This window comes from Myripristis murdjan, chromosome 12 (genome assembly GCF_902150065.1).
Source record: "Myripristis murdjan chromosome 12, fMyrMur1.1, whole genome shotgun sequence".
Lineage (NCBI taxonomy): Eukaryota > Metazoa > Chordata > Actinopteri > Holocentriformes > Holocentridae > Myripristis > Myripristis murdjan.
The window spans coordinates 9,373,634-9,398,833 of NC_043991.1; the positions used below are offsets into that span (position 1 = coordinate 9,373,634).

General features: G+C 39.0%; 1 protein-coding gene across 1 annotated transcript; it reads left to right on the top strand.

The window, feature by feature from the left end:
• The first annotated feature begins 10,114 nt into the window (after positions 1-10,114).
• Positions 10,115-24,064, top strand: LOC115368854 (serine/threonine-protein phosphatase 2A 55 kDa regulatory subunit B alpha isoform-like). Its single transcript, XM_030065244.1, has 10 exons — positions 10,115-10,436; positions 12,785-12,853; positions 16,731-16,828; positions 17,161-17,326; positions 18,053-18,165; positions 18,728-18,905; positions 19,246-19,410; positions 20,058-20,227; positions 22,164-22,255; positions 22,387-24,064. The coding sequence occupies exons 1-10, from the start codon at positions 10,430-10,432 to the stop codon at positions 22,664-22,666; spliced, it is 1,338 nt and encodes a 445-aa protein (XP_029921104.1). The 5' UTR covers positions 10,115-10,429; the 3' UTR covers positions 22,667-24,064.
• Positions 24,065-25,200: the final 1,136 nt, after the last annotated feature.

A 25,200-nucleotide genomic window follows, 5' to 3' on the forward strand; every position in this document is an offset into this window, starting at 1 on the left:
TCCCCTGGCCTGCCGCACCGCCTGCAGTGGGGAGGTGGACTGACGCGCGCGCACGAGCCCGCACATACACGCACGTGCACTCACACACGCACGCACACGCACGCTGCCATCCCTGATCTCAGTGACTCTTACTGTAACAGAAGCACATCTTTGGAGGTGCTTCTAACATGGAAGCTTGACGCGTTCACTTAAAGGGACAAAGTGATGCTGCGGCCTTAAAACACACGGGTATAAAACATCATGCACCCATTCAAATGGAAACTACTGGCAAATGCAAAACCAGGAAGCAGCACTGGTGGTTTGAACCATTTTGAAATAATGCAGGCATGGGTCTGTACACTTCTGGCCTCCGTGTAGAAAGCACAGTACTGCTCTGTGTAGATATCAGCAAGAGAAACTGCAACTAGGACAACACTGCCCCTGTCTGGTGGTGCTGTATCATTGAATTAATGATACAAACTGAGCACTGAACATGTGTGCACCATAATGAAGTAGATACTCTCCTACCTGTCCAAGTGTCTGCTGGCCTATAGGAGAAAAAACACAACGTGGATTTTGATGAGTTTTTTTGTGTTCTCTTGTCAGTCTAAAGTAGGATGCTGTTGTTTTAATTTATAATTTATCATATCAAAACATCAACACTGTGGCACCTTTTGAAATGAGAGAAAAGAACAAGGCAAAAAATTAGCAGAGGGATAAGTAAAGTCATGCTTGTGCTAATTATGAAGAAAATGTCAAAATATATCAAGCAAGCTGTCAAGCACCAATTTCTGCAAATGTGATTCCCCTAATATAATCAAAGGCTGGAAGAATCAGTTCTTGTTCACAGTTGTCACAATGTGCGTCCACAGACAAACATGCACGCAATCTTTTACTCCCTAGAATTGGAGGATCTATTCTGTGCTGCCAGTCTTGTTGCTGTGCAAAGTAAACTAGCTGTATTTCGCTTATGACAGCCTCATAATAATTTATAGTGTTGTGTCACATTTCCTAAATAAGCATAAAGTTGTAACAATACATGTGATTCAAATTGCCAAACTCGTGTGTATTATTATTATATGAATTATTTATAGTATGCACATCATGAATGAAGTGTATTGTCGGTCATATTTCAGGTCCTGTGGCATTGTTTAAACTTGTCACCTGCATATGTTTTTTTTTTTTTTTTTTTTTTTTCCTGTTGCTGGGCAAAGGTTGGTATTTTGGTGTTGTTTTTGTTGGCATTGGGACGCCATCCAACTAGTAACAAAGTTAGGAGGAAAGGCCCACTGAGTTAACAGTGTTTTAACTTTGGAAGAGAGGAATGGATGGGACATTCCAGCTTTTTGCTACTAAAGATGAACATTTTACTTCCTGACGCCTGGCTTTGGGCTTTAGGGAAGTCTCCCCTGACAAGTTAGAAGTCTTGTCATCAGTGCCCTGACAGGAGCAAGGTTAAAAGTTTAATTATATGAAGACATGTGACAGTTTCACCCAGCAAAATGCCTCTTGGAAATCACTGAACATTTGCTTGTGGATGCTTTTAATACTTATCTTTCTTCAACTACATATATCCTCTATGTACTTATGTACTATGTACTCTTACGTACAGGCTTCCCCTCTAATGGCTCTAACAAAGGGGCTTGTTGTAAATGGCAACTTCTTCAGATTTTCAGGCGACTTAGAAAAAGGTACAACCAGTGTGTACACTTTACCCACGCAAAAACTCTTTCATTTTAACAGAAACCTTTTTTACAATCATAAGCTATCCAACATGCTGCACTAATACAAGATACACACCCACTGACAGAATCACAGTGGCTTTGGAGCACAAAACTGCGGTGTGATGAGCCCAGGTTCGAGGCTGTGGACCCTCTGGGGCATTCACCACACATCTGGGACTCTGAGAACATAAGTAGCTGACCACATGAACCAGACCACCTGCACTGGAAAGGATCTGATCCTTGATTGTGCCACGTGGCTGCAGCCTGAAACCTTTAAAAGGATGAACTGAATGAACTGGTGTGTTTCTTATATTCTTTGTTGGGCTCACTCATGCTCTTTAGACAGTACAATGCTATTAAAAAATGGAGGGTGCAGTCAAAAAGGAAAACAAAACAGGTTACAGAAGCATACAACTGTCCACGCAGATTGTTAAAGGTTTGTATACTTTGTGTATTTGTTAGTCTGACTAGTTGATGGCAATGGTAAACAACAACAACAACAAAAATGATAATAATAACAATAAGTTTAAAAATGAAAAAAAAAAAAAAAAAAAAAAAAAAAAGTCCTAAAGCTCAAATTGCAAATGTGTTAAATATTTTGGAACTATATTTGTGAATTTTTAGAAAATGAAACTGAAAAAAAAAGTTCATTTAATGAAGTGAATGCTCTGTATAAAAATATAGATGCAACTAACATTTTGGGGGAAAATAATTACATAAGAGTTGTAGGGTTTAAATGGGGTTTAAATCTATTCTGCAGACAGACACTAAAGTAATGCAATGTCAAGAGGGTCTACTTGACCCTACATGTCTTTAACTGCAGGGAAATCTGCCCACTGAAAGTTACAAATTAGTGCATGACAGGCAGCATAGCGTCCACAGTGGCCTCAGAGAGAAAGTGAATTATTGTCTCGTACAGGAATGACCTGGTTGCTCTTTATGATTGATCATCATCATGAGGAGAAAATCACAGCAAAGCACAAAGACATGCAGACTTTGATATTCTTTCTGAATTCTTAAGAAGCGGCTGTGAAAGCAAAGGGAAAAAATGGAGGGAGTGCATTGTGGATATAAGACGAGACTTGTAGGTGACAAAGTGCACGTTCTCCATTTTTTTTTTGGGGGGGGGGGGGGGGGGGGTTTACAAAGATATTATTAATTCTGTCTACATTGTATATTTAAAAGGAAAGATTATGGGTCCAGGCACCCACTGAGAAAGAAAATGATAATAGCACTCTCTCTCTCTCTCTCTCTCTCTCTCTCACACACACACACACACACACACACACACACACTGTGAGGTCAGCTCTCTGAGGACTTTGATGATCTGGAGGTTGAGGGCCTGTTGGGTTTTTTGGAGCGCTGCCCACAAACCGGACAGATGCTCCTGATTGGCCCCTGGCCTGGTTCAGCCTTTGTCTCCTCATCATCACGATTTTCATGACCAGTCAATTAAGTCTGACAAAAACCATGAGCCACTGCCATTAGGAATAACGTCAAATAAATGTAACTTATATAAACCAGAAAGCAGGGCCAGATAGCCAGCTGATTGAAAGTATGGTTTGGCAATACTAAAGCTATATGATGGTATGCAATAAAACATGCTTCCTCTTCTTATGGTTCATTTTCCAAGTGAAGAGGTTTATGCACACAGTTAGAATATTCAGAAAATCACTGCAAAATATTTGAAAGTAAATTTAATGTACATTTCCCCTACTGAATTTATATTTGACACTATCCTGAGAAGGTAAACCACACAAGACAAATTATGATTATGATGATGATGATGATGATTATTCGTTAGCAACTCCTGCTCGACCCTGCATAGAGGGAACAGTGACCATAAATTATAATAATAATATAATAACATCATTTTAAATGTAATTTTGGATTGCAAAACAAACATAAACAACCCTTAAAACATTGGTTACTCATATTTGAAAACCATAGTAAGGCAGTCTAAATTTAGTCTGTAACTGGATTAAACTTCCTCTTTTATACCCTTTACTGCATAGCATTTGGAGGCAAACTATAGGAAAAGTGACTGAACTACTCATGTTGTGTAGCTGAATTTTAATATAATTCAATTTTAATATAATGAATTAATGCGAATAGTTATTTCCATAAGGCAAAGACATGTAATCGTTTTCATGTGTGGCATTAGTTTACCACTGAAGGGACGAAATTCATCCTCACAATGTAAATTTATAGCAGTTCTTTAAATATATATCAAAGTAAATAAATTCAAAATAAGGATAGGGAAATAAGAATGAATCAGATAATGCGTTTCTACAGTTATAAATAATCCCTGTTTATGTGATGATCAGCGCCTGGAGCTCGTAGTTTATCCATATTTTTATTTAGTCGACCCCAGCAACAGTAATAACCGATCTGCAGCGGTGTATTAAATATTATAATTCATCTTCCCAACCACAAATCTACCTGCAAATTGAAAAAAAAAAAAATATATATTTCTTTGACCAGATTCATAAAAACGGACAGCAACACAGAGGCAGTGTGGTCGGTTCAGGTGCCAGCGGGGACTTTGTACTGCAACTGCGCGACAATCTCTCCTGATGGAAACACCACACACATCAAAGCAACTGGCCTGTGCATCCTACCTTGATATCCATCTCTGCCGGCTCTAGTTTATGGTCAGTGTGCAGGAGGGATGGCTATTCTCTGGGGCGCATCTTTTGGCCGAGTGACCGGAGGCATCGCAAACAAGCTTTTATATAGGCGACGGCAGCCCGACGTCACACCGTCCTCTCTCCCCTGCGCCCCTGGCTACACTGATGCAGGGATCAAAGACTGTCTGAAGATAATCACCCATCAGTATTGATACAGTCAATAATCAGGATGAAAGCTCCGGTACAAACTGGCCATTTGTCTTTTTTGTTCAGTTGAGGCGTGACGATACACTTGAATTTGATAAATCCATCCTCTCTAGGCTGATGGGCCTGTAGAACAGACAGCAGCAGGATAGTAGTTGTGTTAGTAGCCAAGGAGCAGCAACAGCGGTGATGGCTTCACTGTTACAGCAGCAACAGCAGAGTAGCAGCCTGCAAGTAGCAAGCAGCAGTAGTAAAAGGAGCAGTGATGGTTACAGCAGCAATAGTTGCAGCAATATAGGTTACTGATGTCTGTGATTTTTTCCCTCGTTGTCAGTGTTGCTGTGCGTTCTTCCATGCAGAAAAAAACAATCAGGGGACAGTAGATATTTATTTAAAATAAATGTATTGATTACCATGAGAAGCAGTAATATGACAAGAATACCCTCCATGGCAGATAAACAAATACAAATATGCAAGCCTACACACACACATACACACACTGATTTTCATGATGATGATGATGATGATGATGATGATGAACATGGTAATCACGGTGTTCTTCCTCCTCTTCTTCTATTATTACATTATTCTTATTCTTCTTATTCTTATTATTATTAGTGGTAGTAGTAGCAGTAGTAGTAATAGAGTTAGTAGTAGTAATAGTAGTAGTGGTAGTAGTAGTGATAATATTAACAGTGGTAGTAGTAGTAGTAATAATAGTAGTAGTAGTAGTAGTAGGGGTCGTAGTAATAGTAGCAGCGGTAGTAATAGAGGTAGTAGTAGTAGTAATAGTGGTAATAGTAGCATAAGTAGTAGTAGTAATAGTAGTGGTTGTAGTAGTAGCAGTAGTAGTAGTAGTTGACAAGTAGTTGTTGTAATTATTGTTGTTGTAGGTGGAATATTAGAATTATACAGTATAGAGTTTTATTACTTTTGGTTCTACTGGAAATATCAAAGACCATCTGTCATCTGTCATTGAAAACAAAGGGATGCTGCAGATGACTGTTCTGATTGGAGCAGAGCAGAAACACCACCTGAAAAAGATGCCACACAGAAAACAAAACCCTCAGCGAAGGAACAAAAGTCAAGTCGATACAGAAAGCTGCCTCCGAGGAGTTCAGAGTCACAGCACTGAATATGATGAACAGTCCTTTGTCTGATGAAGAGCACTGCACTGTAAACATCATGGAGTTTATAATTTCATACACTTTGGGAGCAGCTTTTAGTGTGACGACTCCACTTCTGTTCCTGTATTTTATTCATTTTAAAATAATCCTACCCAAGGCTCCCAGCTCTCCTCTCTTTTCTCAGTAAAGAACACAGTAAACATCATCGACACCTGCAGGAGACACTGTTACTGGACCAACACTGCCCCTGTCTGGTATCACTCAACACTGACAAGCTCTTGCCTGAAGACCTGCATGATTGTGTGCATGATAATAATACACATTCCTTTAAGGTAAATACTTCCTAAAATTAGTCCATTCAAGTACAACATTGCCAACAAATGATATAAAAAATAAAGTTGGGCTTTTCTTCTCACTTTTGCTCCCACAGGCAGTGCATACAGCTATTGTCACTAACACAAATAAGGTAAAACATGCAGTGACGACAGAGATTCTTTAAGAAACTATATGAAATTGGGCCCATGCACTAAAGCTCCTGTTACATACAATACACCTGAAAAAAATACCCCAAAATCTATGTTATAGTCTACACGTCAGTGCAACATCTAAAATAATAAACAGTGCACCTCTGTCAAACAATCACTTCATGACTTCGGTATCTTTAAGTAAAGTTCATGTACAGTAAACATGATCAGTGAGAAATTCAGCCATACAGGTAGCACCAAAAACATGATCAAAATGGAAATTAGTCAAAAATTAGTCTGAGCACAGGCCATATAAATAACTTACCAGCAGAAAAACAACACATGTTTTTTTCCTGTTTTGAACTGTGCTCATAATCACTGTCTGCATACAGGATAATGAGAGGAAAATAGATTAACCTAGCATTGACCCCATATCCTGTCACCATGAATTAAGCCACATTGTAAAGGAAAGGAGGCCCTCTAGTGGACAGAAGAATAGAGCACAACACAGTGTAGCCTAAAATAGTAGTCGCTGTATTGGGAGCAGCAGCCTGGTATTAATAGCATTAGCTGGCTGTTGTTGTTTTTGTTGTTGTTGTTGTTGTTGTTGTTGTTGATGCTAATATTAAAATGTTAGGTATGGAAAGGACCAGTACCAGTTCTAAATTAAATTGATCTGCTTTATTAACACAACTAATGGTGCCAACGGCTAACAGTTTAAGACATCATACCTAAGCCACTTTACTATAAACATAATTTGTAATTGTCTCTTCTACAGGCAGAATATGGTTTGAATTGAAAGCTTTTATTTCAGGTAAAATATGCACCTAAGGCCTCTTGTATGCGCCAATCGAGCTCCATCTGTCCTCCCTGCTTCTGTTTCTGTTTTAATGAACCATATAAATCCAGCAATTGTTCCTGCTTTTATTTAGTTTTTGTCCACTGTACTTTGCTTCATTTCTAATCTGTTGACATCACTGTAAATGACAGCGCACCCTTGTTGATTTCATTGTTGATTTCTCCCATGTTCCTGTGTTAATGCTTTGCTTCAAGGCAGACTTCCTTAGAGAAAGAAAGATATGAGAGCTTAAATTTCTATGAAAGGGTCCAGCCATCACTTTTACACTTGAGGGCCTCCCGGTCTGCAGTGCCGAGAGCCACTGAGTTAAGTTTGAAGTGTAACAAATACCCAAACCGGTATGGTGCTTTTATTTTGAATGACCATTTCCTGCTGTTGTTTTCAATCATATTTTTTTTTCTATGCAAGACTTAGGCCTCGCACAACAAGCCTCGGCCAACCTGTAATTCAAGAAAACATTTCCTCTTTTATCTTTTTCAGCAAAGCAACTTCATATCTTACTGTCGCATTGCTGTAATTACATCTATTAACATATTGTTGCTGTTTGGCAAAAAAAAAACAAAAAAAAAAAACAAAAAAAAAACAAGAACAGAGCTTTGGATGCCTGAATTAATCCCTAGTTGTGGTTGTCGTATTATTCCATTGAGTTTTAAGCCCTTATTTGCACGTTTCTGTTTATTTTGTGTTTTAACAGTGCATTAAAGCATTATGAATTACTGCAACATAAAAACTTTAACAGTTATAAGTTAATGAAAAGGGACCAGTGTTGACCCTGAGGCTAGACTGGTTGTGAACAAGTGGTTTAATGCCATTTTAAATTGGCCGGTCTTCTTCCCTACACACAGAGCTGTGAACACACTGGACTTGCTGCTGCTCTATTAGAGCTCTGTGTCAGACCTCTTTATGTTTCTGATCACCGTTTCATTTTCTCCCTTCCCCTGTCTTCATGCCATCAAAGCAACCTGCGGTCTCTCTGCCCTTCCTCCCTCTCCTCCTCAGTCCTCTTCTAACTTCCTATTACACACTCCTTCCTCTTTCTGTCGTCTGACTCAGCTACCTCTACTTTTCTGTCTGCTCTGTCATTCCCCTTTTGAACTTCTTTTTCTTTCCACTTTCCTCGAGGCCTGCCTGCCTGTCCCCAGCTGGCTCTTGGTTAAACTGAGCAGCTGGTGGCCCAACACTGAATTTCCAGATGAATACTCCCACTTTCAATCTCTCCACTGCTCCTTTTGTCTTGGTTCTTCCTCTGCTTTGAAGCGAACTTTTAACACCTATAATCAAATTATTTACTTCTTAACTTTGGAAATGTTTCCCTAACCTCTCCTCTCCTCTCACCCCTTCCCTGACACTGTACTCCTCCTTCTCTTTTATCATCTAATTTTGTGTCTAAATTTGGATTTTGACATCTCATGCACTTCCACCCACCTTCCTTTCTCCGAGAAATCCACTGAATCATGTACAGCCCTCTGACGTGTGGACAATCATGTCAACGTAATGGCTCACAACATACGTCACTTCACTTGAGGATGCAAAGGTCAAGTCTTTTTTATGGACAGATTTTCCAACATTTTGAACTGTGTCAAAATCTGTTTATTTTTTTGGTACTCCTCCCACAAATTTTGAGCTTTTTCCCCAAATTTGGGGAAAAAGACTAAATTATCTCTGGACCAAGCTTTTGGATATTTAATATTCCATGCGGTTGTGCTATAACTGGCCATGAAAGTTTGCTCAAATGCTGTAGGTAGGTGGGGATTATATCACAAAAAAATGTTATATCTTCTGAACACTTTGTGCTATTGCAACCAAATGAAGATTTTTTATGTGGATATGATGTCTGAGTGAGCATGACAAGTTTGGTGCCATTTTGGCGCTGTACCAGCATCATGTTTAAATGGCCAGCCATAATACAACCATAATCGTTAATCCTATTCATTAGAAATTTTGGGTGTTTCTTCATTGTACAAAGGTTTAATGATATCAGACGGGATAGTAAGATTTTCCACTATTTTGCATTTTGCACTTTTTCACTACAGCTCCATCAAACTTTGAGTAATTGGAATCAGCTTAAGAGTATAGCATGGACCAAACCGGAAAAAGTTACCTTTACGGATTTTTTATATGGAATACCATTTAACCAAAAATCGCTTTAAAAAAAATTGAAGGCTAATTTTACAAAGATAAACACATGAACACATCTATAGATTTCACTGACTTTAATCTTTTTTTGTCAAAATAGCTACTTTTTCAAAAAATTTTCAAGAGCTCATGAACGCAGTGAGAAGACATTGAGTCATTAAGCTTATTGCATTCCACCTCTAAATCAAAAACGTTTTATCTCGTAAGTGCCAAATCCAGCTGTACAAAAACTTAGTCAGGATCATCTACAGACATCACTGATATTATGTGGTTAAAAAAAATTCAACACGTCAATCCATTTTGATTATAGCTACAAACCAATCATTTTTTACCAAAATAGCTAACTTTCGAAAATTTGCAATAACTCATGAAGAAATTGAGAAGAAATTTGCGTCACATGTTCAGGGGTTGTCACTAAGCCTTGGTATTAAAGTGCATTGTGTTTCACCTCTAGATGGCGCCACAAATACGATTTTTTTTTTTTTTTTTTAATCTCATAAATGGCTGCAAGGATTCGTACAAAACTGAGTTTACACAACTCGAGGTCATGACTCAGTCATTGCATACATTTACAATGACTCTAAATTTCACATTCCAAACTTCCACTAATAATAATAATAATAATAATAATAATAATAATAATAAATGTTTGACAAAAGTTTGCTTCGCTGCAACCTATGGTCAATTCAGAAATCCATCACTCTATATCTTTCAAAACTATGTGAGGTGAAAAGGTGGGAAAAAAACAGGTGACAAAATGTGTGCAGATATGGTATCACATCAGAAAATATCGACATATCGAATATCAGCAAAAAAAAAAATCGCGAATCACTATCATCATCATCATTATTATTATTATTATTATTATTATTGTTAAATTTATAGCGCAATATAATATTTTGTGTAACAGGGTAGCTGTACTTTTAATGTGTGTTTGTTGTGTGTGTGTGTGGGTGTGTGTGATTAGAAAAAAAAAATGCTTCACGTGCAGACGGATAGAAGCGAATTACCGGATGAGAGCGCGACAGAAGAAGTAGGTAGCCGGCTGGAGAGAGAGAGAGGAGAGAGAGAAGAGAGTGGAGAGGAAAGGGGAAGAAGTAGGAGCTGACGAAAAAGAAGAAGTGGAAGAGCCCAAACAGCCGTGATAACGTCAAACGTAAACACGGTCCACATTTCAGGGTCGGTCCAGCGGCGGAGCCACTCAACAACGAGGAGGAGTTGAACATCGTGCGCACCGGAGCGTGGGAGTGAGTGAGTGGGAATCCGGATCGTGACTGACCGAGACAAGCCCCCCTTCTCTCTCGCCATGGCAGGTAGTCAAATGCAACATGAGCGAATTGAATTTAGGCAATAAGTGTAACGGCATTACAGGCGAGTCGGTATCCTGGGACGCAAGTCTTTCCAGGACGTCACCGCTCCTCTCCCTGCGTGTAGTCGCTGCACTAATTCCGCTTGCTAACACGATACCGAGTTGCAGTTTAAGCTAACAGTAGCTAACAAACTTAGCCTAGCTAGCACAGCCAGCCAAACTCCAGCCGTGTCATCACCCATTTGGCCTGCTTGTGAGCTAAAAGCTAACTAGCCAACTACCGTTAGCACACGGTAGCTGTTATTGCCATTATCACCGGCCCGGGACTGGTTATGCTAACCGTGCAGGCGTTGCTAAGCAGCTACATTCACCAACGTTACCGGTGGCGATGTTTTATTTATTTAAAATGTGTGCCGGCTACCCACAAGACTTGCGCATTTAACTCTCACCCCTCTCCCCGAAGTTATCCGCTTAGCCGTGTTGTCAGAGGAGAAAGCAGAGGCAGCTTTCTTTTTATCAGTTCAGTGCACAAGTTTTTTGAAACATGCCATTGCTTGGCAAGCCGGGCTAGCTTGACGTTAGCTCAAACTTTGACATTGCATATGTGGGAGCTAACACGCCGGGCCTGCCATTGTTGGCTGGACAAGCTGAAAGGCGTGATTTCTGACTTTAATACCATACTGAGAAGCTCTCTGGTGGGACAGAAACTTTAGTGCAAGGCTCTTCTTCCAAACAAGGCCGAGAATGTTCAAGGATTGCGATTTTTTTTTCCTGCTCAACATGTATCCTAGCTCTCCATTCCTTAAGTGGCACTTGTGCATTATATGTATCTCTAAAGTGAGAAATATGTGAAATAATTAGGTGTTTGTCCGATTCGGTTCATTGTTGGTCGATGGTTGGTTGAGGATTTACTCCAGTTTGGTGACTTGTACATACTGGTGTCTGTGGGCGGGCAATAGGATGGTTTTCTATGAAGGAGCATTGCATGTAATTGTATTATGGATTTTTGTAATGACTTGCGAACTAGTGCACCTTGTTTGTCCAGTGTTTTCTGCCAAGGGTGCAAGCAGTCTGTCAGAGATTGCTGCATTTCCCCTCACCCATATTTATCCTGCCCTGGCTTTTTATTTAATCATGATTAATATCAGAACAGCCTCAATTAAGGGCTACAGGAATAATATCTAAATCTGTCTCAAAAAAAAAAAAACGGTCTACTTGTCAAGTACCTGTTTTTACAAAGTGTACCAAGCGAAGAACCAGTAATGACTCATAAATGTCCTTGATCATGCTGCAATGCTGTCTTGCCAAATGTTAGACCTTTCGATCATCAAACCATTTTTTTGTGCAATAACTGATATGATCATGTTAAAAAAATATGCGGAATTCAGCCTGCTTTAGGGTGCAGTGTCAAAATTGTCAGTGGAGAGCCTGTTGAGGCGAGTGAGTGCGGTTGCATTTGCCAGGCAGTGTAGCATGTTTTTTCTTGTGGATTGTTTTTTAACCTAGGGCCCTAAAGTGAGAGCATCTCCTGACAGTAGAGCGGTTTCCCCAGCTGGAAAGAGAAAACAGAATCACTTGTATTACTCTTATGATCCTAAACATTTAAGTCAATATTTCTGAACATTAGCATGGTAATTCACTGGTAGGTTATCAGTGGAGCAGTTCAAGGTTTGTCATGCTCGGTTGCAGCTGTGGGAAAGATTTGAAACGTGTTCTGTGAAATCTGCTCTATCTCTTTTTTCCTTTTGTTTTAACCATTATGCTGCTTTGCTGCACAGCACGTACATGTTATTTTAGACTGACAATAACTGTGTAATGAACAATAGTGGATCTGTAATGACACAGCTTGTTTTCTTGTATGTTGTTTGGAAGATGTGGACTTTTTATGTTGTTCACCAATTTACTGTCCATTACAGCAGAACATTGTTACGTACTCCTTTGGACAGAAGCTTGTTTGAAAGATTGAAGCCTACACAAAGCTAATATTTAAAGTTGTACACCAAAATCTAAGAGATTCTACAAAACATGCTATCACACACACCAGCCTATATTTTTATTTGCATTCAATACCAACATTCCACCATTTAAAATCAGTACAATATTTTTTTCTTTACCCAATCATTTGTCTAACAAAGCCAAATTAGAGATAATTTTGGGAAACCCGACTCTCATCTTCAGCAGTTGTATTCCTTAGCCACCATCGGTATATATAATCATACTGAATACCCACCAATTTCAAATAAGGAAGTGAAGATCTGGGGAATAGCCAAAAGCATGAAATCGGAAGGAGTGTGGGAATCATGCAAACAGCTGGAAAATCACTTGAATCTCTCTTGTCATTTATCCCCACAGGAGCTGGAGGTGACATGCAGTGGTGTCTGTCTCAGGCAAAAGGTTCCTTGGATGATGACGTAACCGAAGGTATGAACCTTGTTTATGTATATATATATATGTTAAAAAAAAAAAAAAAACGTGAACTGTATGCAGGGATGGGAAAGACAAAGCTTCTTTGTTTTGTAGATATTCCAGAGTGACTTGCAGTTCGTGGGCATGCACTGCAGCAGCTCCGTGTGTAGCTCATGGACACTTTAGCAAGCCAAATGTCTCTTGTTGTGTAGCCTGTGACATTTTGGGGACAGGACGGTCTCTCTCACCACCATCATCAGGGAATGTTTTAACCCCTCAAAGACCAGGGTGGTCTTTTGTATTGTATTGTTGTATTGTGATATGGTATAGGTTTTGTCTTTTTCTGGTTGTAAAGGCTGCATGGCAGTAAAGGGATGCAGTTGTCTGAACTTATTAGACTGGTCTAGCTATTCTGTCGTTTGTGTATGATGGCCTGCTTGGTCATCATATCCATGTTACCTATTGTTTATCACAAATTTTATGGTGTAAATATTTGGTGAAAGCATCAACAGCCATCCCTACAGCATCATCACAACTGAATATTCAGTCGGAAATATTGTGATGATCAATTTTTGTCCATATAACCCAGCTCTACACTGACATCACCAGGGGAAATTCTTAGCACAGTTTCTATGGTGTTTAATAAGAAAAAAAAAGATGCATCTAGAAAAGAAACACTAGGTATCTGATTTCAAAATACAAGCAAGGACTTTTTTCTAGATTCTGTGATTTGCAACAATCTGAAGCAAACATACAGGAAGAAATGCAGCATAGAATGTGGAGAGCATAGATCTCACAAAGCACAAAATTTACCAATGGAAAAAAATATAATTACACCCTAAAACAACACAGTGGTATCAGAAAGACATTGTGTCAATGTCAATGTCATGTCATTGACATTATTGCTAATCCCTGTTTTTAACCATTAGTTTGCATCCGAGAAAACTGTCAGCTAGCTCTTTTACTTGCCATATATCACATGTACACTGTTTGGTGGACACTTGCATACATAAACCTTTACAGTTGTTTAAGCAAATGTATTTTCAAGTATGTGTGACCCCTGTGTAGAGTCAGAAGCCCCATTTACACATGGCATTTCATGGCATTTACTTTGCTCAGATATTTATGCACATAAAGATGGATAGAATTTGCCCCCACCCTATATGTCTGTGTCAGAGGGCGACCTAATTAGTAGAGCTCTTGATCTGTAGTTGTCCAAACAGTTCTTGCAAGATCTGTCATCACTGGCCTGTGCCATAGAATGGAGAATAGAGCAGACAGCCACCCCATACAGCCCGTGTTTTGTTTTTTTTTGATTAGAAAAGCAGGAGGCCAAAAACTTATGTGAAGAGGATTTTTTTCTCATTACCTCACGTCCTAATGCATCTAGGCGTTCCATAGAAAAAGCAAGTGATTTGTTCAGCATTGGTGGGAGGACAAATGCTTACTTTGCTGTTCAAACATTGCTTTCTCAAGCATTTTCCCAAGGTGGTCCTTAATGAAGCTGGGGAGCAACATTGCACACACTGTAACTTAACTGCACTGTGGAAGCAATGGTTCCCTTACAAACAGTTGTTTTGCTTTGAAGAAATGATCAAAACACTGTCATCTTAATTGTTGACACCCACAGAAGCACTACAATTAAGAAATACTATTATAGTTTCCTATTCAAATTAAATTATGATACAAATTATGCACAGTACCACAAACATGCAAACATGGTACTACATTTTGAGCCAAACAGGCCCAAATACCCCAGAAACCCCTTTTCCTATTAAAACTGCAAATCATCTAACTGAATAGAAGTGAAAGTAGTTGGAAAACAGTTTATTTCTCGCATACCTATGAATACGTTCAGTAGTGATTCTTTTCTGACATACAGCTCTTGAATATGAGTGCAGTAATCTTATTTGCTCCCAAGGTTTGACTTATGTCCTTAAAAAGATCTGACGTCAAGCTTGTCCTTCTAGTGGAAATTTGGCAGAACAATGCATACACAGTTTAGGCATGCGTATCTGTTCGCTGTGAATCTCTTCCCCTGAGGGTCACACCAGGCTGGGCTCATCAGCTGCACAGAGGGAATTTCAGCACATTGCCTCTGATCATAGTTAAATCTTTGGAGTATCCCACAATGCCGCTTCATGGAGGATTTCTTCAATAGGTCACAGCCAAAAAAAATTCTGAATATGGAAAAATGGACTTGTGCTGGTGTACAGGTGATTTGGCTCTACATAATTTTAGCACACTTACAATTCTGATATGTAAAATATTTGCATCAGACTTACTGCGCCTTTGGAAGGATGTATAGCTCCCAGTGTGTCCTGTGAATCCACTTAACAGTGATGCGCCACTAAAGCAAGGAAATTACACCACAGCCAGAGAAAATGATAATTAAATTCAGCACTGTAATTTGGTTTCATTACTGTGTAAACCCCCAAAAGTACAGTGCAAATGTAAATAAGTAAGTGAAGTTTATTTATATAGCACCTTTCTCAGACACAAAATGACTAAGTGCTTTACATTAAAGAAAAATACAATATGAAAGGCGAAGTCCAGAATGGCAATGACAAGAAATTTCATTTAAAATATATTTTTAGCTGTAAAACCTCAACTTGAAACATGACTTTGACCCAAACAGCAACAGCCGTGAACAAAATTAGAATTATCCACTCGAGCACAGCAGCTGCATAACACAACAGAGGAAACACAATGTCTCTCTTCATTGTGTTTCATCATAGCCCAGGTTTGGGCCATTTCTGTCTTGCGGAGCGAGTGTTTCATGGAGTCAGCAATACGTCTCTTCCAGCTATTATAGTGTAGTGTTTCATTACTTTTTTGTTACATCGCTTTGTAACCTAAACTGCAGCATATAGGCCTTTACTGGAGCACAGCACTCACTTGTTGTATAGTTTCTGTTGGCAATACAATAAAGAAGGCCATGCAGCTGGAATGCAAAGAATGGCAGCATACTCGACTGTAAACCAATGCTGCTTGGTTCATTTTATGATGCTTCAGCCCTTCAATACATTCCTACAGTGAAGCAACAGAATAATTGTACCTACATTTTGCCCACGCGCTTTTTCAAACACTTTCTCTTGGTGCACCCAATAATTCACACACAGTTAGTGACATCCGTTAGCCCTTATTAGCTAATTATTTTGAGTAGTGTTGGAAGTTTCTGTGTTACAAGCTTGAATAAGGTCATTGACTTCATCTGCTGAAAGGTAATATGGATTAAGTATATTTTTAAGTGTATGTTTTCAAGTAGCCTTGTTTAGGTCCATGCTCCAAACACATTACCCCTCACATTAGACCTCAGGGAGTACCGCATTCACAAAGACCTCCTCCTGCAACCTTTTGCAACATTGTCTTTCTGCTTCAGTGGACAACAAAGAGTTAAGTAAGTGTATATGTATCTGTGTATATATATATATATATATATATATATATGTGTGTGTGTGTGTGTGTGTGTGTGTGTGTGTGTGTGTGTGTGTGTGTGTGTGTGTGTGTGTGTGTGTGTGTGCGCGTGTGTGTGCGTGTGTGCGCGTGTATGTCTGTGTACAAAGCAACATACTGCTGCTGGGGGATTGTGTGCTGCTGTCTGTATGGTGGAGAAAAAAAAAAAAAAAACTAGGTTACTGATCATTTTTGGTCTGCTCTACATGCACTGACATCTTTATGCATCTCCTGCCCATACACTCGTCCATCTCATATGCTCTGATTCCTCGGCATCCAAATGAATTAGGATTAGGATTAACTGGATGGCTCGTTGTTGTCTTTACAAATAATACTACACCCATTGAAAATAGGTTGTCATACCTCTGTATTTCAAACAGAAATGATGTCGTTGCACACACAGGTTAAAATATCCATCATGTTTGTGTCTTTGCAGCGGACATCATATCCACGCTCGAGTTTAACCACACAGGGGAGCTTCTAGCCACAGGGGACAAGGGAGGACGTATAGTTATTTTCCAACAAGAAATAGAGGTACAGTTGGATGTATACAAAGTGCATTTTGGACAGGGCTGCTGATTGAACCTTTTATTAATCAGTTAAAAAAACAGACAGACATGTATTTCAGTCTGAAAACATTGCTAATTTGTTAACAAAAGGCTTTAAGATTTATTTTTAACCAGTGATAATCTGTACTATTACACCATATTTTTTGAAATAGCTGTCAGATTTTTCCAACATGATGGATATCTCTTACTGGAATCAAACTATTAAAATGTAGAACAGAAATAGTCTCACAGACTTGTTTTGTGCCTAACATCTGCCCCTTTTATCTCTTTCTGCCACTTCCGCCCGGCTCCCAACAGAATAAGAGGCAGCCTCAGTACCGTAGTGAATACAATGTTTACAGCACTTTCCAGAGCCACGAGCCTGAGTTTGACTACTTGAAGAGTTTGGAAATAGAAGAGAAGATCAACAAGATCCGTTGGATCCCCCAGAAGAATGCAGCTCACTTCCTGTTGTCCACCAATGGTGAGTTCATCACATCTACTGCTGTTAAATGCTGGTGAATGATGATGTTCTGAATTTCCTGTAGAAACTGATGCTGCAAAGCTTTTTTTCTCCCAGCAGAATTAAAATTTGATCAGCAGGAGAGGACCTCATGGACAAAACTATACTGTGTAACACAACAGTACTGAAATGAGAGAATGACATAGTTGCACATTAAGAGCAATTAAAAAAACAAAAAGAAAATATTATATATGATGAAATATGCTTTACTGTTGAACACGCTCATAAATTGTGAAAAGCTGCAACCAGTTTGGCAGTAGGGGCAAAGCACCTGAAAGTACCTCTGTTTAAAGGTACCACCAGAAGAATTTTGATATTTAACTTTGACAACTTGATAGTGTTTCATGTCAGCCAGTTGCCCCCTCCCTGCAGACTGCAGAAATAAAATACATTTTTAAAAAATTATGCAGAGGATGTGATGTGATGAATGTGTCAAACTGTAAACTAGATGATGGAACTAGAATAAACTTTTGTAAGAACATGAGATATTTTCTCCTAAGCAGAGGAAGTATCCATCATTAGCCAAATTCAGGTCACCCAGTTTATCAGTCAGTCAAACGTTGCTCTTCTCACTTTGCATTGAGTGTATGGTTCACCGAAAGCAGTTGTTAGGGAAACATGTGAACCCAACACTTGGAGTGTGTTTTTGGCTTTGAAAGGACAAATGCGTATTTTATCTTTTGACAGATAAGACTATTAAGTTGTGGAAAATTAGTGAACGAGACAAGAGACCAGAGGGCTATAATCTCAAAGAAGAGGACGGACGCTACAGAGACCCCAGCACTGTCACGTCACTGCGGGTCAGTCATTGTGTCTAACAGCCTGACAAGTGTAACAAGAAGTGGCATTACTACACCGATCTGGAAATACTGGCAACATATTCATTTATATGCTTTTATACTGCAAATAGTGATTTCTAAATTAAATATAATAATATTTGCAATGTTTCAATCAATCAATCAATCTTTATTTATATAGCGTCAAATCACTGAATGTTTTAGTCGTAATTGTGCCGACTCTGCAGGAAATGTATTGAAGTGAATCTGAACATTTCTTGGTCCTGAAAAGGCTGTCAGCTAACAAGTTAAGAGGTCTAGTTGACAGTTATATCACCACTGTTGGTATACAGCACAAGACTAAAATAATTGACACCAGCTAAGACAGATCTGAACAATGTATAAAATGATGAAATAGAAAATGCTTAATAGAAATAGAAAATACCTTAAATTAACATTAAACAGATGGGAAATGCAGAATTCTGAGCAAATGAATCCTTGTAAAATACTAATCTGTCACTAATACAGACTCAGACGAAAGTCAAGTCCGTTTCATATAAGATCATGTGTGTTTTTTGCATCTCAGGTGCCAGTTTTTAGACCCATGGACCTCATGGTGGAGGCCAGTCCACGGAAGGTGTTTGCCAATGCCCACACCTACCACATCAACTCTGTCTCAGTCAACAGTGACAATGAGACTTACCTCTCTGCAGACGACCTCCGCATCAACCTCTGGCACCTGGAGATCACCGACCGCAGCTTCAGTATCCTCAGATTATTGTGAGCGTGTGTGTGTGTGTGTATGTGTTGTTATCAGTTAGCTGTGAGGGGAAAAAAAGATGGTTACTTACCAATTGGCATAAACACACAAACATAAATATATATTATGTTCAGAACTTATGTTTGAGCTACAAAAGTACATTGCTCATATGCCATAAAGAAATAGGACCGGGTGAATACAAATACAAAATACAAATGCACTTTGCAGCTGACTGCTATATGCTTACCTCTGCGAATCTGGCACATAATCAGGTGCATTTAAGCAAGCAAGCCGTTGTCGTAATTATTGGATGGAAAATTTGCTCTTGACTCTGAACTCTTTAGATATCGTTGACATTAAACCTGCCAACATGGAGGAGCTAACAGAGGTGATCACAGCAGCCGAGTTCCATCCGCATCAGTGTAACACGTTTGTCTACAGCAGCAGCAAAGGCACTATCCGTATGTGTGATATGAGGGCATCAGCACTATGTGACAAGCACTCTAAAAGTGAGTATCATTCATCTGTCCACATAGAATCATTTTTCATCTATCTCAATGGGGCGGGGTCTCACCAACTGCTTTGAAGTCTCTCCTTTCTCTTGCATAGCGCAACAAAACAGCTCCCAAAATAATACTTTGTGAGAACATCAGTGAACGTCAACAAGTATATTAAGCTAATATTTTAAAACAAGTCCTTGTAACCCTGTTTCTGTGTAATTACAGTTGCTTTTGAAAGTGCTATCAGTTTGGTCCTTCCTGATGCAAGGATACTATGCTTAATTATTCTGCACATACTACCTGCTAGATCTGCTTTCCAATTCAAATAGCTAAATAACAAGAACAGAGAGGTTTAATTTCCTCAAACAAAGGGTACCACAACTTGTTTTTTTTTATCGGTATGACTTGCTTTGTGCTTCATTTATGTGCTTGATTGTTATTTTGGGAGCTGTTTTGTCATGCAGTGGAAATGAATGAGAGAGACACAAATGTAGTATTCTGGATTAACAGCCCAGTGGACCAACCATCCTCTATAGGCGTTAATATTCATCCAGTTGTTCTTTGATTACTGTACTGTCTGTCTAATGCTGACCCTTAGATTCCCACATTTAACTTTTTTTTTTATTGTCTACATCCACCTCTTTGGTCTTGTCCAGTGTTTGAGGAGCCTGAGGATCCCAGTAATCGCTCTTTCTTCTCTGAGATCATATCATCAATCTCAGATGTCAAGTTCAGCCACAGTGGACGCTACATGATGACCAGAGACTACCTGTCAGTGAAAATTTGGGACCTGAACATGGAAAGCAAGCCTGTGGAGACATATCAGGTGAGGCTGGCAGAGACAGATGCAGGGTAGGAAATCAGGGTGACACTGTGACCCACTTTACATTTCGTATTTGACACACATCTCAGGTGAACGTTGAGCAATCAGATAGTGCTTGACTGCATAAAAATACAGGTGGAAATGCACTCAAAGCACATTGAGGACGGATTGTGATCCGACCACCCAAACCACCTCCACAGGTGGTCAGGGATGCATTGTGACCACATTGAACAGAAGTGTAAATGCAATCCACATCCAACAAATACATTGGTAGAAATAGGAATGGTTACTCTCTTTATAAAAACCTGCACACTGGCATGTAGAAAATGTAATGTGCGGTATAGTATGATCAGAATGCAATCATATCTAAATGTGACACTGGAGAATTATATTAATACCAGGTGTAAAAGTAATCGATATTTAGACACAATTTCAGTATGAGATTCATGTTAAAGGATTCCTTTGGTGCTGGTGAAAGTTGATCTTATTTCTAACATTGGCATCTCTACATACAGCACGAAAAACAAATTTGAAGCTTAGCGCTCTTCCCTAGGCAGCGAGAGTATCGATTGGCAAGGTCAGTTGTTCCTAGAAATACAAGAAGGAGCGATGATGTAGGATCACTTAGGAAAAATTTGGGAAGAACAGAGAGCCCACACGTTGTGTGGGCTCTCTGGGATTACAAAGTTACAGGACAAAAATACACAGATGAACATTTTCACAGAAAGCAGTAAAACGTTCTTCACTCTGCCCATTATTGGAGACTGAACAGATTAAAAATCCAGCCGGCATTAGCATTAAGAGGCAAGCAGTCATCGTGCAGCCAGGAATTTCATCTCTCTGACAGTGGACAATTTTGCTGCAAGGAACTCAGTTGGGACTCCTAATTATGGTTTTTTGTTTTGGTTTTCTTCAAAGTATTGCAGGAAGGTATGAGTTATTTACCTCAAAAGAATTCAGCCTAGTAAAGGAATTGCTGAGATTCATTTTTTTTTGAATTCATGTTAATTCTTACAATATAGAAAGTGTGTCAACTGTCAACTGATAAGCTTTTTCCAAAAAATTTTAGCTGAGCATTTGCCAAGGTTAGTTATCAGTCACATAATATCTCCACATAGGTGTTTTATTTAAAAAAAAAAAAAAAAAAAAAAGTTTAAAAACAAACATACTCAGGCCTTGTTGAAATAATTACTTAAAGTTAAAGTGTTCATAAAATAAATTTTAGGATCACTTAAAATCTCAGCTTTATTTGTGACCAACCCTGAGCAAAACTATTCCAGCAACACATCCTTCATCAGGGAATTTCTGATAAGGGATATCTGTTTAATAGATAGATTTACTTTATTGATCCCAAACTGGGAAATTCTTAATTCTTAATTCTTGTTTTAACTATGAAGTGTGTTTGTTTGTTTGTTTATTTATTTATTTATTTATTTATTTTGCAAGAGTTGCTGGAATCTTTTGCTCCTTGTTTGCCTGACTTGTGGTGCCAGATTTTATATCAGCAGACCAGTAACTATTGTTTGAAGGGTTGATTTTTGAAACCAAATGGTATTTTTAGCTGGAAAAAAAAAGGAGAGCAAGACAGTAATGGCAGTTATATTGTGGTCACTTACTGATTATGTTAACAAGAACGGCTAGAGTGAAGTTTTTCAGCAGTGACCACACCTTTTTTCAATATTTCTTGCAGTTTCAATAATGTCCACTAGGAGATACCATAAACATGGGGTTTTGCAATGCAACTGTTTTTGTTAGAGAAAACTTGATTCCCTTATTTATAGCACAAATGCAGGTCAAATAGTTTGAAATTGTACTCACAGTGTAGATCTTTTTTTGTACGTAGATTTATTTCTTGTAAAGTATTTGCAATGAAGATCTTCCCCAGTGCTTGCTCAAATCTTTGCTAGTAGTGTTTTTTACATGTGTCTGATCTTTATAGGTTCATGAGTACCTCAGGAGCAAGCTGTGCTCGCTCTATGAGAACGACTGCATCTTCGACAAATTTGAATGCTGCTGGAATGGAAATGACAGGTTGGCACATGATTTAGCAATACCAAAATCTGCTTTACCTCTGCTCCACTGCTCCCAAGAACTTGTTTTGGATGTTGTTTCTAGATAACTTGTGGTAAAGCTTCTTACACCTTCTCCACCTCTCTCTTCAGCATGGTGATGACCGGCTCATACAACAACTTCTTCCGGATGTTCGACCGTGACCATCGGTGGGACGTGACCTTGGAGGCGTCCAGAGAGAACAGCAAACCCTTTCAGGTCATAAAGCCCCGCAAGGTGTGCGCTGGTGGCAAGCGCAAGAAGGATGAGATCAGCGTGGACAGTTTGGACTTCAACAAGAAGATCCTTCACACTGCCTGGCATCCACAGGACAGCATCATAGTAGTGGCTACGACCAACAACCTCTATATATTCCAGGACAAGATGAACTAAGTAAGGAGTGAGTCAGCGTTACGTCTACTGTGGGTGACGTCACATGTTCTACCTGCAGCCTCTCAACCTTGTCCAGGGTGACCTGCGGTGACCGCGGTGACAGGCAGCATCCCTGTGTGTCGCCACACTCTGCCATGATGTAGATGTGAACAAAGGAAACCTCATTCTTGCCCGTGGTCATGTCTGTCTGTGGCAGAGTGACAACCGCCTTGTTGTTTCAGTGATGTCGTGCCAATTTTTTTTTTTTTTTTTCCAATTTTTTTTTTTTTTTTGCCCATTCTTGCTCAGTGATAACAAGAGTAAACGATTTTTGTCCTTTTTGAGTTTTTGAATACAGATGCACTTATTTTTTTTCCTTTTCCCAATGACTCTGTTGCAGAAAAACAAAAACACTTAGAATTTGCCCTGTTCCCTTTTCATTGGTGAACATTTTGTCTTGTGCCACTGTAATGTTTATTTTTCTGAGAGATTATCTTTTTTTGTGCACACATTTGTGTGTGCTTTGATGCAAATCCCAAGAGCCATTTTTTTCTTTTTATCTGTTACCTTTCATACTTTTACCAGAAGTCTCCTCTGTGTCTCCCGTTTCATTTTATGTGTGACAAAAGCACATTCATGGTTTTTCTACACTCTTGCTGCTAGCAGGGGACAGCAGCACCTCAGAGGTTGCCTCAGTATCTTATTGAGAAGCGTGTTCTCAGATGCAGAGCCCGGTCCAGTGAGGAGTCGTCCTTCTCATTGCCACTGTGCCTCAAGCTCTGGGTGGCCAAATAGGTCTGGACTCCAGAAGAGACTTTTCTTTTTGTGTTTGCTGTCTCTCAAAGTTTTTGTATATTGTTTCCTCTTCTTTTTGTTTTCCTTTGTCAAACAATAGTCAGGTTTAAAGAGATAGCCTATTTAAAGATGATTGTCATATTTATAAACAAATAAAATAAAATAAAGAACAAAGGTTACCAGGATTTTTTTTTTTGTCAATTTTTGTGAGATGAAGCTGGACCTTTACATATTTTTAGAGCGATTTATGATTAAGTATTGTCCTCCCTTGGTGTACCACAACTCTGAAGCAGAACTTCACGACAGGGAAAACTGTTTCTTTGACACTGGGACTCTTATTACTGTACCAACTAAAGTTCTTGGATGTGTGTGTTGTTTTAACACCACGGTAAAAATGGTATTATTTGAGGCATTGACTCACTAAAGATTTTTTTGTTAAAACTACTGCGGATATCGCTACTGCTATGTCATGGTACAATAAGCTGCACTGGGACCTACAGCAGATGATGTCTCTGCACACCTTTATTTAAAGAGTTCTTGCAATATTGATGCCTCTAGTAATAAGTTATAACTACAATACCACTTTATTCTATAAAAATTAAAATAATAAAGATATTACTTTTTTGATTTCTGGCTGGCTGCCTGGTTATTGACGGTGAAATCTCACCAAGTGACGGTGTTTTGGGATGTTTTTTGGCGATTATTGCATGTCGGCTGCTGTCAGTCCTAGTTTTGGTTCTAGTGCAGGATGTGGCATTGAAACTTCATATTTGGACTTGATTCTGTTTAAAGAACTGCCTCTAAGGATTGGGCTTGTACTTGTTTGCTGAGACAAAGTGAAGCAGATTATGTGTTAATTGTCTATGTAACCTCACTGTGGTAGTGCATCACAGCTGAGTTGGTGTAGAAGAAGTTCGCCTATTTTTGGCAGCAAATCTGTCTGAATGCCTCACAAAGTATTGGCAGCTATTAAAAGTGGTACTCTCTGATCCACTAGGCTAGTTTTCCTAAGTATATTTTCAGTGTAACCATACACAGGACCGACTGATTTCACTAATTGGGTGAGAGCCAAAATGAAAAGTTGCTTAGCTGGTTTACTTAAATACTTAAGCACACTTTTTCCTTGGGAAGTTGAACTCAAAAACCCTCCTCGAACCCATTCCCATGTTCCCATGAATCACTTAGGAAAATGAATAAGCTGTGTTTTGCATTTCAAACAACAGAAAAATACAGAAATGTGGACTTTAAATACTCAGATTAATGGACGATGTCTGATCTCTGAGTAGCTTATGAGGCATGATTTTTAACTAAAGCAGTTTTTCTTATTGGCCTTTTTATTTTTGTGTTGTCTTGGAGAGACATCTGGTGACTTTACATGCAAGATGGATGTAAATGTAAATGACTGTTAAGTGCATTGTTAGTTTAAACAGCCAACAGTGAGTGTATGGAGCAGTTTGACCTACATTAAAGTAATTCTTACAGGTTAATGCAAAAATAGCTTAGCACACTGAAAGGGATCATTAATCACAATGAATACTTCTTTTTATTAGAATAGAGAGGTACTAAAGGTAGAATGCACTTCAGTAAAATTATGATTGCAGGACCTAAACTGTTGTCTTGCTACTTTTACATATGTGGTGTCTTTTCTATCTCTGGGAGAGGATGGGAAAAAAAGAAAAAGAAAAATCAGCTGGTGTAATGTGACAAGCTTGCATACTGAAATCCAAATGTGCCAGATGTCTGGGCTGGTGCTTGTGGTG

Coding starts and splice junctions, on each gene's coding strand:
- LOC115368854 (XM_030065244.1), top strand. Junction 17,327..18,052: donor CTTCCTGTTGTCCACCAATG/GTGAGTTCATCA, acceptor ATCTTTTGACAG/ATAAGACTATTAAGTTGTGG. Junction 18,906..19,245: donor GATCACCGACCGCAGCTTCA/GTATCCTCAGAT, acceptor TGAACTCTTTAG/ATATCGTTGACATTAAACCT.